This window comes from Oryza sativa, chromosome 2 (genome assembly GCF_034140825.1).
Source record: "Oryza sativa Japonica Group chromosome 2, ASM3414082v1".
NCBI lineage: Eukaryota > Viridiplantae > Streptophyta > Magnoliopsida > Poales > Poaceae > Oryza > Oryza sativa.
Window position 1 is genome coordinate 293,554 of NC_089036.1, and position 15,971 is coordinate 309,524.

The 15,971-nt window shown below is 41.8% G+C and overlaps 3 protein-coding genes across 3 annotated transcripts; all 3 read left to right on the top strand.

Moving 5' to 3' along the window:
* The first annotated feature begins 537 nt into the window (after positions 1 to 537).
* Positions 538 to 6,931, top strand: LOC4328010 (dihydrolipoyllysine-residue acetyltransferase component 2 of pyruvate dehydrogenase complex, mitochondrial). The gene is made up of 19 exons (XM_015772214.3): positions 538 to 730; positions 947 to 1,049; positions 1,775 to 1,848; positions 1,932 to 2,029; positions 2,307 to 2,347; positions 2,944 to 2,999; positions 3,137 to 3,211; positions 3,344 to 3,436; positions 3,569 to 3,817; positions 3,897 to 3,969; positions 4,648 to 4,733; positions 4,820 to 4,905; positions 5,034 to 5,109; positions 5,247 to 5,314; positions 5,397 to 5,463; positions 5,537 to 5,632; positions 5,708 to 5,810; positions 6,181 to 6,276; positions 6,363 to 6,931. Exons 1-19 carry the CDS (start codon positions 695 to 697, stop codon positions 6,431 to 6,433), a joined length of 1,647 nt encoding a protein of 548 aa, XP_015627700.1. The 5' UTR covers positions 538 to 694; the 3' UTR covers positions 6,434 to 6,931.
* A 1,351-nt stretch (positions 6,932 to 8,282) lies between these two features.
* Positions 8,283 to 12,135, top strand: LOC4328012 (L-lactate dehydrogenase A). Its single transcript, XM_015770664.3, has 2 exons — positions 8,283 to 9,189; positions 11,446 to 12,135. Exons 1-2 carry the CDS (start codon positions 8,458 to 8,460, stop codon positions 11,890 to 11,892), a joined length of 1,179 nt encoding a protein of 392 aa, XP_015626150.1. The 5' UTR covers positions 8,283 to 8,457; the 3' UTR covers positions 11,893 to 12,135.
* A 903-nt stretch (positions 12,136 to 13,038) lies between these two features.
* On the top strand, positions 13,039 to 15,769 carry LOC4328013 (BAG family molecular chaperone regulator 7). The gene is made up of 3 exons (XM_015770663.3): positions 13,039 to 13,874; positions 14,414 to 14,689; positions 15,314 to 15,769. The coding sequence occupies exons 1-3, from the start codon at positions 13,089 to 13,091 to the stop codon at positions 15,446 to 15,448; spliced, it is 1,197 nt and encodes a 398-aa protein (XP_015626149.1). The 5' UTR covers positions 13,039 to 13,088; the 3' UTR covers positions 15,449 to 15,769.
* Positions 15,770 to 15,971: the final 202 nt, after the last annotated feature.

Sequence of the window (15,971 nt, forward strand, 5' to 3'; positions counted from 1 at the left end):
GGCATATAACTGTTGGTTACTCCTTTCCCGCCCTCCCAGAGGGTTTTTTTTTATAGGAGGAGGACGCTTGTAAATCTGCTTGATAAGATAGAAAAATCTAGGCCACCCTTATACCAGTATTTTGGGGGTTTTTTTTATAGGAGGAGGACACTTGTAAATCTGCTTGATAAGATAGAAAAATCTAGACCACCCTTATACCAGTATTTTGCGGGTAGCCTTTCCTCAGTAAAAATAATAATATATTTTCAAAGGGCAAAAGGGCTCCGTCTGACATGAACACCCTCTTTTTTAGGCTGCTATTAGACGGAGCCAACAGTCATCTGCCAGATAAAAAAAAAAGTCCTCTCAAAGTGCATGAGGCGTCTAGATCTGTAAATTTACAAAACGAATTTTTAAAATATTAAATGAAAGAAATTAAAAATTAGAAAAAAAATGGTGAGGTGAGGAGGTAGGCAAGTCAAGTCGAAAAACATGATGATGACGACTGCTAATTCGGCCCAACAAGTAGTCCCCTCCCCTCCCTCGACGAGAGAAGACAAGACAAGTCGCGACCTGACGACCCGACCTTCCTCTTCTCTCCCGCTGCCCTCCGCCGCCGACCCGCAGGGGATCGTGGGGACGATCGATCGAGGAGGAGAGACCCAAACCCTAGCCACCCAGGCGCCACTCCCATTGCCCCCTTCGCCAGCCAGCCATGTCTGCGGCGCACCTCCTCCGCCACTCCCGCAAGGTTCCTTCCTCTCCCTCTCCCCTCTCCTCCATCTCTTGTTTAATTCTCCGCAGCATTCTCTCATCCCAACACCGAACGCATCTTGTTCCGATCTGTCGTGCTTATGCCATTCCAGGTCGATCGGAACATCACCAGATTCCCTTCAGATTCCCAATCTAATATTCCTACTGCAGATGGCTCACATTCCAATCTACGGCTCTCACTTTTGTACTGCAGCTGCGGACTCTACGTGATGCTCTAGATTATGATCGGTCTGCTCTTGTACGCTACTTCTCCGCTGCTTCTGCATCCTTTCCCACAAAGGGAGGTGCTGCTGCTGGTATGTGCTGTACTAGTAGCCTTTTTCTCTTTTTCTCAATTGATTTACTGGAGTATATGCATGCAATCTGTTTGTTTGTTTGTTTGTTTGTTCAACCAATCTGGAGATGCCCTTTCACATTACTAATTTTCTGTGCTCATTATTTATTTCTCTTGTTTAATTGTATCTTCTGTTTGTAATCTATGTAATTCTGCTGCGGCTGTGGTCACTGCTTATAAGTCCTGCATTGTCATCATCGTTCAAACTGATGTGGTGCTTTGCACTCTCACTTCAATTTAATCAGAATACAACTTTTGTATCTTGTATCAGTTATCCTGGATCCTCCAGAGGTGCTTCTTCTTTTGCACCTACATATTATCAGTTTCACAAGAATATGGGGCATTCATCAATTATGTATTCTGGACTGTAATCTAATTAATATAGGCAAATTATCAATTGTTTACACTAAAATCTGTACAAACAAACTATTTTAACACAAGCACAATGCTTTCTCATCTTTTTTACCTCTCCACTCCGTTATTTTCCGTACCTTCGACCAAACATGTTTTGGCTTCCTGAGCCAATATCATCATTTTTATTTATTAAGGTGTCATTTGCCGTTGACTTAGTTTAACTACGCTCATATCCTCCAGTGCAGACAGCAGCTATTTTTGTCACGTGGCAGCTTATTTTTACAGAGAGAAGTTTCTGTTGTTCATTGTCACCCGTGCTTTTGGTTTCTGCAGGTGTTGAGAAAAGAATTGGTGGCGCCAGATTCCCTCAGTGCAAGCAGCCTGGGAAAGAGCTTGAGACCTTCAAGGTTATGTTCATGAAAAATAATCCGCATTCTGAGATCCCTATTGTCATATCCTGATTGTCTAGTTTGTCATTTTATCTTTTCAGGTGTCACTAGGAGGACTAAATGGAAGATATGCTTGTAGAAGAGCACCTAACAATTGTATCCCAACCACTATTACCGGTCTCAACGGTTCATTGTCATGGTATGTTTTGTTTTCTGCTATGCTATTGTTAGCTTATATGGCTGTGTAGGAATATATTGAATTAGAGAACCACCCTTGAAACAAGAGAATATGAACTAGTAATACTTGAACATTGAGCTAAGACAAACCATAAAAAAATTATTGACATCTTCTGTAAGGCCCCTGAGATATGCCTCTCTGCTCTTTAGTGCTCTTTTACCAGAAGAAATGACCCCATGACAGTTCTAATTTCCATTGCATCTTGGTAATATTCCTCTTTTCCTGTTTCTTTTCCCAGTGGACAGGTGTCTTCAGCAAGATCTTTCTCAAGCAGTGCAGGTACTTATCCCAGCAGTTAGTTAGTCTTAAGTGGGTTTATTGGTTGGGCCTCACTTATGTGTGATGCTTTTTGGGAAGTGTTCTTGGTGGGAGGGGTTCCTTGACCCTTTCTTTATAAATATTTCTCTCTTCTTAATGAAATGAAGCGCAGTTCTCCTGCGTTTTTTGGGGGAAAAAAACAGGATATCGCATAGCAGCTCCTCAGTTTTTTATTGATCTTTTTTGCACTTATCTACAATGTTGTTTTTTTGCCATCCTTCTTTTTGTTCTATTATTTGCTTCACTTTATCCCGTCTTCCCATGTACCAATTGTTTCATGCATGTGATCCTCTATTCTGCTACTTTTTTTTGGATATTTTTCTCCACATCTGTATCTCCGTTGAATTTTCAAAACTTTTTTTTTGTATGTGTTATATAAGCATTTAGGTTATTTGCTACAAAATAAGTATATCCCAATCTCACACCACATCTCCCCATTGTTTTGGTTACTATGTTAAAATTTTCTATGTAACTCCAATCAATGGTTCCTTACAGAGCATGTAAAGTAAGGTCCTCTGTTAGCTCTCTTAATTCTTGACGCAATTTGCTTATTCCAGACCTGCCACCACATCAGGAAATTGGGATGCCATCACTCTCTCCTACAATGACTGAGGTATCTGTTACGCAAAAAAAAAAAAAAAAAAAAAAAAAAAAAACCGTTGCTCCTTATCTGTATTTCTTGAATTGCATCCATCGGTGTTACACCTTTAACACCAGAAGTATTACACCTTACACTTGTATTGTCTGTAGGGGAACATTGCAAGGTGGCTGAAGAAGGAAGGAGATAAGGTCTCACCTGGTGAAGTTCTCTGTGAGGTGGAGACGGTAAGTTTTCTAATATGTAAGGCTACATGCCATATATTGTTTAGATTTATTTTTAGTTATGCAGTTAGCCAGTTACTTCTATTAAGCTGCAGTAGAAGCTAAATATCCTTTGAATGCATTCCTGCTGACTAGGATAAAGCCACTGTAGAGATGGAGTGCATGGAAGAGGGCTATCTCGCTAAGATCATTCATGGAGATGGTGCCAAAGAGATCAAAGTTGGTGAGGTAAAAATTTACTGATCAAAGAACAACCAATTTATGACTCTCATTTTACTAATATGATTATTACAGTTGCCTCTGCCTATAAATTTTTCTGACGTAATCTTGGTTGATTTATGGCCCCACTGTTCCTTTTAGATCATTGCTGTAACTGTGGAAGAAGAGGGTGACCTTGAGAAGTTTAAGGATTATAAACCTTCAACTTCAGCTGCACCTGCAGCCCCTTCTGAACCGAAGGCTCAGCCTGAGCCTGCAGAGCCAAAGGTGAAGGAGACAGAGCCTTCCAGGACTCCTGAGCCGAAAGCCCCAAAGACTGAAGAAGCTTCTCAACCAGGGGGTCGAATATTCTCCAGCCCTCTTGCAAGAAAATTGGCAGAAGATAACAATGTAGTTTTTTTTTCGTGTTACCTATCTAGGCTATTAATTGGTAGATTTTATTGAATCATACTTAATAAACACAAAACAGGTTCCACTGTCAAGCGTAATGGGAACTGGTCCTGATGGGCGAATTTTGAAGGCGGACATTGAAGATTACTTGGGTATGCCCTTTCTCTTGTCCCCTCCACCCCCCTTCTCTCTCTCTTTCTCCTCCCTTAATGATGAAATCTGCGTGGAAAAATGCAATTAACTAGTTTTATATATTTACCAATGACTATAGATTAATTTATTTTCAACTATATCACTTCCTAGTTTTTTTAGAGAAACCGCTGGGGAAGCCCTCATTTTGTAGCTAGTCATGTGTGCTCCTGGACATCTCATGCTAATTCTGAATGGTGGACTCATAATGTCGAATTTTATTGGGGTGTCCTCCCCTTGCCAGCTGTCTTCTTGTTCAATCTTTAAGGCTCAATCACAAGAAAACAAGCTGTATCACTCAATATCTTTGTGGTTGGCTATCATATCCATTCTAAGATAACCATATTCAGATACTATTTGATCACTTAATTCAATATCCACTGGACCAGTATATCAAGTTTTCAGAAGAAAAAAGAGGCTATTTATCTGACTCAGTTTTGCACTTATGCTTATTTGTGTACACTGTGTTAGTAGCAGCACTAGTTTGATTCAAAGTAATATTAATGTAATTTGCTTGAGCTTGCCAAGGTTCAAGTTAAATGTGTGGCTGTCACTAGCCTGTTATGTATGTCAGATTTGCTGTGCTTTTATTCTGTATGAGAATTCAATCAGCATCTAACTATCATTTTTTATTAACAAAGCTTCTGTAGCAAAGGGTGGCAAAAGGGAAGCTCTTGCGGCTCCAGGGTTAAGTTACACTGATGTTCCTAATACTCAGATAAGAAAGGTAAATTTCAATGATACAGAATCTTGTTAGGTTGATTTTAGCCGATGCTATTGGTCTGATAGTGTATTATCTTCTATTCTTCACAGGTTACTGCAAACCGCCTGCTAAGCTCTAAACAAACTATTCCTCATTATTACTTGACAGTTGACGCCCGTGTTGATAATCTTATCAAGTATGTTGAAGCCTAGCTTTGTAATTTAAAGCAATCCTATATTACATAGGAAACCTATGTAATGATTCAATTCCATACTGCTGGTTTTGTAGCTTTTTAAAATAGTTCTTTATTTCAATCTAATCCAGGTTGCGAGGGGAACTGAATCCGTTGCAAGAGTCATCTGGCGGTAAGAAGATATCTATTAACGATCTTGTTATAAAGGTAATTGCCGTTTTCTTGTTTCTTATGTCTACCAACCATTGAGTTGTCGCAGATTGGGTGTATGATGTATATCAGTTCACAGACTGTTAATTTTCTCCTGACCTCCAGATCTGAATTGATCTTAATTTGATGTGCAGGCTGCAGCTCTGGCTCTTCGAAAGGTCCCTCAGTGTAATAGCTCGTGGATGAGTGATTTTATCCGCCAGTAAGTTGTCATGGAGCATGTATCCTGGGATTAGAATTATGTTGACAAGAAGGTGATTATGGTAAATTTATTTCTCGTGCAGATACCACAACGTGAACATCAATGTTGCTGTACAGACTGAGCATGGGTTGTTTGTTCCAGTAATTAGGGTTAGTAATCTGAACTTGTCTATTTATATGAAAAAAAAAAAACATTGGTTTCTAGCTTGTACCTGTGTTTCAGGATGCAGACAAGAAGGGACTTGGTACAATTGCTGAGGAGGTGAAGCAGGTGGCTCAAAGAGCAAGGGATAACAGCTTAAAACCTGAAGATTATGAGGTATATGGATCGCATGGTAGCTAATATAAGCATGAGACAACATCATTTTTCCTTGAAAATTCTGGTGCTTTTCAGGGAGGCACATTCACCATATCAAACCTAGGAGGTCCTTTCGGAATCAAACAATTCTGTGCCATCATAAATCCTCCTCAGTCAGCAATCTTGGCCATTGGTACTGGTAAGTCATGCTAATATGTTTGTGTAATAATAACGGTAGCATCCTGTATTATCTGCATTTCTTTCTAGTATCTTTTGAGAAGCATATTATCTTTGTTGCCCCATCCTATTATTTTTAAGTCGGGCTTCTACTCAGAAATTTGGCATGATGTTACAGAGTGCCAACTGCTTAGTAGCATTTAGCCTTTTATAAACAGGGCTTAAGCATAGAATTCAAGGTGTAGTAGAGTAGTATCCTTTCGCTTCTGTATTCTACGTTTCTACATTCTAGATAAACTTCTGCTAAGAAGGTCCATTCACGTTGCAGTGTTCTTGTGATGATTACATAGGGTGTCATTATTTACTTAATGGCCTTTTTTTTGTTTGGACAGCTGAGAAGAGGGTGATACCTGGCAGCGTAGACGGCCAGTATGAGTTTGGTTCCTTCATGTCGGCAACAATGAGCTGTGATCACAGGGTTATTGATGGTATACTCTTAAGCCTTATCTGAATACATGATAGTTCTACGGACCATAGGCTAGAAAATAACTTTGTTCATGTGTGCTTTCTCTAGGTGCTATCGGCGCAGAATTTCTGAAAGCATTCAAGGGCTATATCGAGAATCCAAACTCAATGTTACTGTGAAGTTAAAGATCAGCAAAACTATTCTTCTCATGTGCTCGAATAACGCAGAGTGGTGCTATCTCATTTTGTATAATACCGGCACGGTGTTCTGTCAAGGAGGACCCGAAAACCAAGAGCACATAACCATAGACAGAATGACCTGGTTTTTGGATTAAAAGCTTTTTCTGTTTATCTTTTTTTTTTTTGTTTGTTTGTTTCGTTCCAGTTATAGTGGGAATTAGGAGGATCAACTTACAAGCATTTTTAGCACCTTTTTGTGGGTTTACCCTCGGCAAGTGTGATAACTGGAGAGAGTAAATTCCCGGGAAACAATGCAGTATAGCCTGTATACGATTTGTCCCTTTTCTTTTTCCCCTTCATAGTGCAAAACCAAGAGGCGCAGAAGGATCTTTCGGAATAAATTGGCAATCTTGGGGAGTATGGCTTATACTGTTTCTTAAGCTTTTGTGTAGAGAAGTAGATTATTGGTCATAATAAATCATGCATTTGCTTATTTCACATACATGTTTGATGTGCTGGTTTAATTTTGGGCCTTTAATGGAGTACAATAAAACAAAAGGAAGCTTGTTAAGAAAGAATATGCCTGTGTGTTCTTCTCCTCCAAGTCACTGATTTTCTTTTTTGGCTGCCCATGGGAAGTTTGATCGTGTATTGTCTGCTTGGTCGGTGCATTGTTATTTTCTTCCACGTGAGTTGGCACAAGTGCGTCTCATATTTCTTGACCTACTCCTATGTGCGTTGATTGGTTGTCATTCTTTGAAGCTGCAGGACCGAGAAGGTAAGACGAATCTTGTCCCTCGCAGTATGCATTTCAGCGTTCTTATGGAAGAAGCTTCTAATCAAAAGGAAATGAATCGCTCTAGTAATCCCAAATCCAACACGCAATTCTGAACGTCAAATGGAACGGAATGCTAGAAAGCGAAGGGAGACTAGAAGGTCAAAAACTTGGAAAAAGGAGGAGATGAAAAATGGAACCGATTTCATAAGGAGCTGAGCTTTTCATAGCTCCGCTTTTGATAATTTCGATAGCATAGCATAATTATCCTCCAAGAAACGCCGGAAGCAAGAGCAAAACCAGCAAACGGCCACCGGTTCCAGGACAGGGTTGCTTCCGGGAAAGATGCATGATGCACAGTTTTCCATCAACATCCGTACCAAATTAAGTGTTTCTTTGACAGCGTGCCAGATTTGGATCGGTCATTCGTTGCGGAAAGTAGTACCAATGACTTACTGCTACTATTAATCTACTACTGTTTCGCTTAAGTATAGGTAAAGGAAATGTAACCCTATTTCGAGAAAATATATTAGTGGTAGATAGGATAGCTAGGAGATCCAAAGAGCAGAATGGTATACTGCATTAGATATATCCAATGTGCCACGATGAGTGGTTTTTCTTTATCTGTTTGTACTAATTTGCGCACTTTTGACCGATAAGCGGGCCGGCATCTTTTTAAATAGAGAAACACGCGATATGATGATAGGCAGTGAGATTTCTTCACAAATACTGTACAGAACAGTAGAGCAGTAGTAGTAGGGCACAAATTGATGGAATCAACTTAGCAACCTTTGTAGACCGTCGTCAATTTTACAAGGGAGAGATATAGTAGAATGCGGGTACAACAGTTCATGCTGTGTTGAGTTATATATTGTTTTTGGGTTTGTGATTAAACAGTGTAACAACACGGAAAGGTTCAAGACGAGCAAACACGTCAGCATGTACAAACGCAGTGTATGAGTTAATTAATTATATGGTTAGCGTGTATCGACATTCTCGATACCAGTTTAAAATATGTGATGATATTATTAGACCTTGCACCCCTATAAATTAGGGCCGGTGAACAAAACCATCAACGCCTTAGTTTTTGATTTTGAAGAAGAAATTGTTGTCAGCATCATTAGATCTTGTGTGAGTATATTTGAGAGTCAAATCAGCATGAGCGGTTTGGAAAACCGCCGTCTGTAGTGTAGCGGTTTTGTCTCCAGAGCGACCTCTTCTCTATAAAGAGGAGGAGAACTTCCATGGAATGAGCCACAAAACCACCATCGATCATTTCCATTTCCATTTTCAGGAGAGATCCACATCGCCGTTGGCCTTTCATCCAGTGAGTGAGGGAGGGAGATCTCGATCTCGGTCTCGCGACATGAAGAAGGCTTCGTCTCTGTCGGAGCTGGGGTTCGACGCGGAGGGCGCGTCGTCGGGGTTCTTCCGTCCGGTGGCGGACGGCGGGTCGACGCCGACGTCGCACCGGCGTCGGCTGACGAAGATATCGGTGATCGGCGCGGGCAACGTGGGGATGGCGATCGCGCAGACCATCCTGACCCGGGACATGGCGGACGAGATCGCGCTGGTGGACGCGGTGCCGGACAAGCTGCGCGGGGAGATGCTGGACCTGCAGCACGCGGCGGCGTTCCTCCCCCGCGTCCGCCTCGTCTCCGACACCGACCTGGCCGTCACGCGCGGCTCCGACCTGGCCATCGTCACGGCCGGCGCGCGCCAGATCCCCGGGGAGAGCCGCCTGAACCTGCTGCAGCGGAACGTGGCGCTGTTCCGGAAGATCGTGCCGGCGCTGGCGGAGCACTCGCCGGAGGCGCTGCTGCTGATCGTCTCCAACCCCGTCGACGTGCTGACGTACGTGGCGTGGAAGCTGTCGGGGTTCCCGGCGAGCCGCGTCATCGGCTCCGGCACCAACCTCGACTCCTCCAGGTTCCGCTTCCTCCTCGCCGAGCACCTCCAGGTCAACGCCCAGGATGTCCAGGTCAACACCTTACCCCTCTCTCTCTCTCCTCCACTGCCATTGCCATTGCCCATTGTCCATTGGCCATTGTTGCTGTCTCTCTCTCTCTCTCTGCGACAAAGTGACATGTGGTGTGGGGCCTAGCTAAAGCATATGGTTGGCTGAGTGGTGGTGTCACTGCCCACCCACATGTGATGACATGGCAGCCTTTAGCCTTTATCCTATTTCCATGGATGACTAGCTTCCTGCACACATGTGACAAGAGCGAACACATGCTTCTGACAACTTGATAAAAGCCCAAAGATGCTTAGTTAGTGCTGATATGATATTATTAAGATTCAACTGAATAGAATCGAATGCCTTGGGTTGATGCTCCTAGCTACTACTATATGTGGAATAATACAACTTAGGATCCGCATACGGGAGAACGTTTTGGCTAAAATTTCCAACAAGACAAAGTTATTATCATTTGACTAATCGAATATTAGTAACTACAAATTTTAAAATTAGTTTTTTATATATAAAATCAAATTGCGCGCCTAGCATCATTATATTTTCTATCATATAATAGCATATATGTTTTCTCACTATATTATTCAAATATATTAAAATGACAACATAATTTTAAATTTTGCAATATGTGTAATATTCATATTATATTTTATATACATGTTAGTTATTAATTATTTTTAATATCAAATTTTAGTTATTTATAAATTGTATATATTCCTATATGGACTCTAGACTCGTCTTTTAATATTTCCTTTTTTTAATTCCGAATTTTCTGTAAATTGTATTTCTATATAGACTCTATGCTCTTCTTCCAATATTATTTATTTTTATTTCTGAATTTTCATATTATATTTTATATACTTGTTAGTTATTAATATCAAATTTTAGTTATTTGTAAATTATATATATTCCTATATGGACTCTAGACTCGTCTTTTAATATTTCTTTTTTAAATTCCGAACTTTTTGTAAATTGTATTTCTATATAGACTATGCTTTTTTTTTCAATATTATTTATTTTTATTTCTGAATTTTTATTATTTCTAATTGTATTTCTATGTGGACTCTAAACTCATCTTTCAATATTCTTCAATTTTTAATTTCGAATTTCAGTTACTAATAAATTGTATTCTTATATTGACCTTAAACTCTTCTTCCCATATTTTTCTTAATTTCGAATTTTAGTTATTTGTAAATTGTATTTTTTATACAGACTCTAGACTCTACTTTTAATTTTATTATGTTTATTCCAAATTTTAGTTAGTTTTAAATTCCTATATGGACTCTATACTCTACTTCTAGTATTTCTTTTTTAAATTCCGAATTTCTATTTTTTTTCTTAATTGTATTTCTATATGGACTCTATCCTCTACTTCTAATATTCCTTATTTTTAATTTCAAATTTCTATTATTTCATAATTGTATTTCTATATGGACTCTATACTCTACTTCTAATATTTCTTGTTTTTAATTCCGAATTTCAGTTATTTCCTAATTGTATTTCTATATGGACTCTATACTCTACTTCTAATATTCCTTATTTTTAATTCCGAATTTCAGTTATTTTCTAATTGTATTTCTATATGGACTCTAGTCTCTTCTTCTAATATTCCTTATTTTTTAATTCCGAATTTCAGTTATTTCCTAATTGTATTTCTATATGGACTCTAGTCTCCTCTTCTAATATTCCTTATTTTTTAATTCCGAATTTCAGCTATTTCTAAATTGTATTTCTATATGGACTCTGCTTTTTCTTTTTCTCCGATTAATGTGAGAATTTCTAAGCCATGAGAGCGAATGTGGAAGCTCCTTTTTCTATTCCTTTAATTATATAATAGATAATTTGTATATAGGAAACTTTTGCATCAAATACACCATTTACTAGCTAAAAATGAGTTGGTCCCTCTTTAAGAAACGAAACGCAGCTCCAGCATTAAACAAATGGAGAGAATAAATCTTAGAATGACTATCAGAAAGAACAGTCTAATCTATTATGATGTAATACGGCATTTTTATTATTGAACCAACCAGAGAGAAAGATGTGAAGGTGCATCAGTAGTGATTAACACTGAATAGTTACGGGGGGAAAAAGTCCATTTTAAATTGGGCCTAACATTTCATCGCTCCACGATTAATTAAATAGTGGTGATATTAGGGTTCTATTGAACAATTAATCATAGTGCTAATTACTATTGACTAGACATTATTAGTGACATGTTAGTTGAGGAAATTGACAAAATAATGAATGAAAAATAAAAAAATGCAGGCGTACATGGTGGGAGAGCACGGGGACAGCTCGGTGGCGATATGGTCGAGCATGAGCGTGGCCGGGATGCCGGTGCTCAAGTCGCTGCGGGAGAGCCACCAGAGCTTCGACGAGGAGGCCCTGGAGGGAATCCGGCGAGCGGTGGTGGACAGCGCGTACGAGGTGATCAGCCTCAAGGGCTACACCTCCTGGGCCATCGGCTACTCCGTCGCCAGCCTCGCCGCCTCCCTCCTCCGCGACCAGCACCGCATCCACCCCGTCTCCGTCCTCGCCTCCGGCTTCCACGGCATCCCCCAAGACCACGAGGTCTTCCTCAGCCTCCCCGCCCGCCTCGGCCGCGCCGGCGTCCTCGGCGTCGCCGAGATGGAGCTCACCGAGGAGGAGGCCCGCCGCCTCCGCCGCTCCGCCAAGACGCTCTGGGAGAACTGCCAGCTGCTCGACCTCTAATAAATCTTATTATTATCATCGTCGTCGTCGTCTCGTCACGGAATTAATTAAAGTACCTACTCCGTACTTAGCTAGCTACAATAATAAGGATTCATTGATCACTACAAGAGTGATCGACTCGACTGTAGTATGTGTGTGCAATATAATGTGCTGTCTATCAACAACTACTAGTATTGTCATTTTTTTCGAACCAGGGAACTTTTTAATGATAAGAAGAAAAAGACAAGTACTTATTGTCGAGCACTCGTGGACAACACTGTGATTGATTGCCTTGATCAATCTTACCAATTTTTGGTAGCTGTAAATAATTTACATAGTTTGTTGGGGCGGATGAGCAAGCAAGCAAGCTGAATGGGCTGTTGATCCGGACGAACGAGCCGCGCATTCCTTGCTTAATTAATGGGCTGTCAGTGGGCGAACGAACTTGGTGGGGCGGACGTCAATCTTTTGGCCCAAAATTTCATGACAAGTGCAGTGCGGTGGAAGGAAAGGAGTTGGGCCAGGCCGGTAGGATTATTTATGATGGGCTGGGCCGGAAAAGGCAGCGATGATATAGAGCGGGCTGGGCCTCCCAATGGCTAGCAACTCTTCATAGGAGAAGAATCGTGCAACAATACACGCCCAAGAGAAGAAACCGCGGCATGGAAGGAACAAATCGTGGTGCGCTCTCTGCGTCTGCGTGTGCGCATGGCATCGTGCAGTCCACAGGACAGGAGACGGCGGATCGCAAGACATCCGCGCCGCATCGGGATTCCATCCTTTCCCTCATGTATACTATCTCCGTTCCAAAATAAGTGTAGCCATAAATATCCGTGTTTAGCAGTTTAACCATCCGTCTTATTTAAAAAATATTAAAAAAATTAGTCATACATAAAGTACTATTTATATTTTATCATCTAATAACAACAAAAATACTAATCATAAACTTTTTTCAAATAAGACGAACGGTGAAACGTTAAACATGAATAAAGCTAAAACAGTACTTATTTTAGAACGGAGGGATCAGTACTCTGCGTGAGTGCTCGTGGCGTGCTGGTTGGAAACGACCATTGACTGATTACGTGCTACACGTGGCAGACAGACATGTGGGCCCTCCCCACTCCCTTCCATGCTTCAGCTTCACACGATCGATCGATCGATGGAGATGCGGCGATAGTTGCGCTCCTCCTCATTCACAGTCCACACTGCCATCAGCCATGGGGGGCAGCCACCACCTCTTCCGCTTCCTCGCCGCCGACGACCACCCTTTCTTCCCCACCTTCCCAACCTCCTCCTCCTCCTTCCTCCTCGACGACACCCACCCATTTTTCTTCCCTCCCTCCTCCTCATGCCCACTCGGTTTCACCTCTCCTCCTTCATCGTCTTGCCCACTCGGCTTCACCTCCTCCTACGACCTCGACGCCGCCTTCCACCACCATCTCGACCTCGACCTCGACCTTGACCTCTTCCTCCCAACCCCGACCCCACCTGTAACCACCTCCTGCCCCGCCCTCCGCGATCCCTTCCTTCTCCACCACTCCCTCGCCCACCGCGTCTCCGCGCTTGAGCTCGCCGCCCCACGCAGCAAGTACACCTACGAGGCCGAATCCGCCGGCAGGAAGATCAAGTGGACCACCCACGACAAGCCCGACGGCGACCGGACCTTCAAGTGGGAGGCCCAGATCGACACCCCCAACGACGATGGCTTCGACCGCAAGTGGAAGTGGGAGTCCAAGGCCTCCGCCGCCGGCACCACCAAGCTCAAGTGGGCCAAGGAGGTCAAGGGCAAGGGCTTCCTCCACCCATGGTCGCACGCCTACTCCGTCGAGGAGGTCTTCGGGGACGACGACCACCACCACAAGGCAGACAAGACAGCAGAAAACAAGGTCAAGCAGCACAACAAGGATACTTCTGCCAAGGAGGAGAAGAAGAAGACGAACAAGTCTAATGTTCAGATCGTTGAGATCGACGACAACACTGCCGGATGCGTCGCCATCAACAAGGTCACATCTTCTCCTCTACATTTATTTCATTATTTATTTATTCAATTGGACTTGGTCCTAGATTTTTCCTATTCAGAGTTTCAGATCTAGGAGTAGCAGCTTGTTATCTCAAGCTTGCGACGTGAGGTTTGCGCACCGATTTGCACAAATCCGTCATGTTTCTGATATGCAAAGATCTAATATACGGAGTACTTAACTACTACTCCCTCCGTCGTTTTGACTTTAAGATTATGGACAAACATAATAATATTTACAGTACTAAGTTAGTTCCATCAAACCAATAATTAAATATATTTTCATAATAATTTTGTTTTGGGTTAAAAATGTTACTACCTTTTTCTATAAACTTGATCAAATTTAAATAGTTTGACTTTTACCAAAGTCAAAACAACTTATAAACTGAAACGGAGGTGTATTTCCGATGGCATTTTGTAAGGGAAGCCATACCCATAAATGTGATTAGCAATTGCTAGTAACAGATAGTAGATCGTCAATTTTCGTGTGCGCTGTACTGACAACACAACACTGGTTTTCTCAAGGCGTTTGCAAGCAGCTACGCCAAGGGCAAGAGAAAGCAGCTGTCCCCGCAGGATGCTGCATTGTTGATCCAGATGAACTACCGGGCTCACCTAGCCCACCGCTCGCAAGTGCTGCGCTGCCTCCGTCATCTGGCGGTGGCCAAGGCCAAGCTCAAGGACATTAGGTCCTTGTTCTACAACATCTCTTACCGCCGCCGCATTTCGCATGACTCTGAAGAGCGTCAGAGGTTTGCCGACAAAATCATTGCCCTGCTCGCCACTGTTGATGCCCTTGAGGTATTAAGCTCATCACCCTTTCTGATCATGCCGTTTTTCATTAACAAGTGGCCCCCATCAAAATTTTGCATTCCAGACAATTTCTTCTTGTTATATAGTTATTTTTATTTATTACTATGGGTGACGATTGGTAACCATGCCAATGCATGTGTTGTTATTTACGCGTTTATCAGCAATGTTGTTTACTACCAAACGTTATTTGATTGATGAAATCATCAGTGTAGACATGACAGTAAACCACACCCAATTTTCTTCCGATAGTCTAGTTTAGGGTCCTGACTGAATTTATGGATATCAATACCTGCAACAACATGGCTCTCATACAGTACTTCCATGTAAGATAATCTAGGTGTAAGTGAAGAAGGATGAAAACACCAGAAAAATATTTTCTAGCTTTCTTCTTCCCCCAATTCTTCATCAGAATAAACTCTAAACAATAACACATTTGTTGATAGCTACGTGAGGGTAGTTTCTTAAAAAGAAAAGAAAAAGCATCTAACAGCCATAAAAAAACAAAGAATACTGTACATATATATTGTTTTATCATGGGCTCTATAAATTGGAAGATTAAGTGCCATGAAATGCTTTGATCTTTTGCCATGTGTGAATGTTTTGTGCTTACAGGGACCAGACTATATGGTTCGCAATGCAAAGAGGTCTATGCTGGAGGAGCTGGAGGGGATGCTAGAGATCGTAGGTCCTCAGTCACTAGGGAAGCCAAGGACTCTGAGCCGCAGAAAGTTTGAGAACCATATCTAATGATATGAGGACTGGTGTCAAGGGCAAGTGAAAGGCACCATCGGTTCTATTTCGTAGTGCGGCGTATGAAGATGCTTGATGGGGGACCTACCTTTCTGAATGTGTTTACGGTTTAGACAGAATGTTGTGTCTGTAACTCTAGTTGTATGATCTATCTTCTGCTTGAACTAGTACTTATGTGTTGCTAGACTAGTTAGAGCTTCTTTATAACCTCTTGTTGTTTGAGGAAGCTTCTTGTAGAAACTGTTTCATAATTTGTCATGAAATGATGTGCGGCATGTGCCCCCTAATAAATAAGACCATTACCATATGGTATGCATATTGGCATGGTGCTTTTCAACCGATGCATCTAACCGTGCGGCGTGTTGCCAAGCCTCCGCGTTACCGGCCACATCCAATACGGATAACTGCAAAAAAAAAAAAATGCTAACCGATTGGGAGAGGCAATGATGGAATTTTTTGGTATTCCGGGTCGTTGTTGTGTTCAATATGTGAAGCATCCCGTTCCTCTCAGGCAAAGAAA

Coding starts and splice junctions, on each gene's coding strand:
- LOC4328010 (XM_015772214.3), top strand. CDS start 695: ATGTCTGCGGCGCACCTCCTCCGCCACTCCCGCAAG. Junction 5,464..5,536: donor TGTTTGTTCCAGTAATTAGG/GTTAGTAATCTG, acceptor CCTGTGTTTCAG/GATGCAGACAAGAAGGGACT. Junction 5,633..5,707: donor TAAAACCTGAAGATTATGAG/GTATATGGATCG, acceptor GGTGCTTTTCAG/GGAGGCACATTCACCATATC.
- LOC4328012 (XM_015770664.3), top strand. CDS start 8,458: ATGAGCCACAAAACCACCATCGATCATTTCCATTTCCATTTTCAGGAG. Junction 9,190..11,445: donor TCAACGCCCAGGATGTCCAG/GTCAACACCTTA, acceptor AAAAAAATGCAG/GCGTACATGGTGGGAGAGCA.
- LOC4328013 (XM_015770663.3), top strand. CDS start 13,089: ATGGGGGGCAGCCACCACCTCTTCCGCTTCCTCGCCGCCGACGACCAC. Junction 13,875..14,413: donor GATGCGTCGCCATCAACAAG/GTCACATCTTCT, acceptor GGTTTTCTCAAG/GCGTTTGCAAGCAGCTACGC. Junction 14,690..15,313: donor CCACTGTTGATGCCCTTGAG/GTATTAAGCTCA, acceptor TTGTGCTTACAG/GGACCAGACTATATGGTTCG.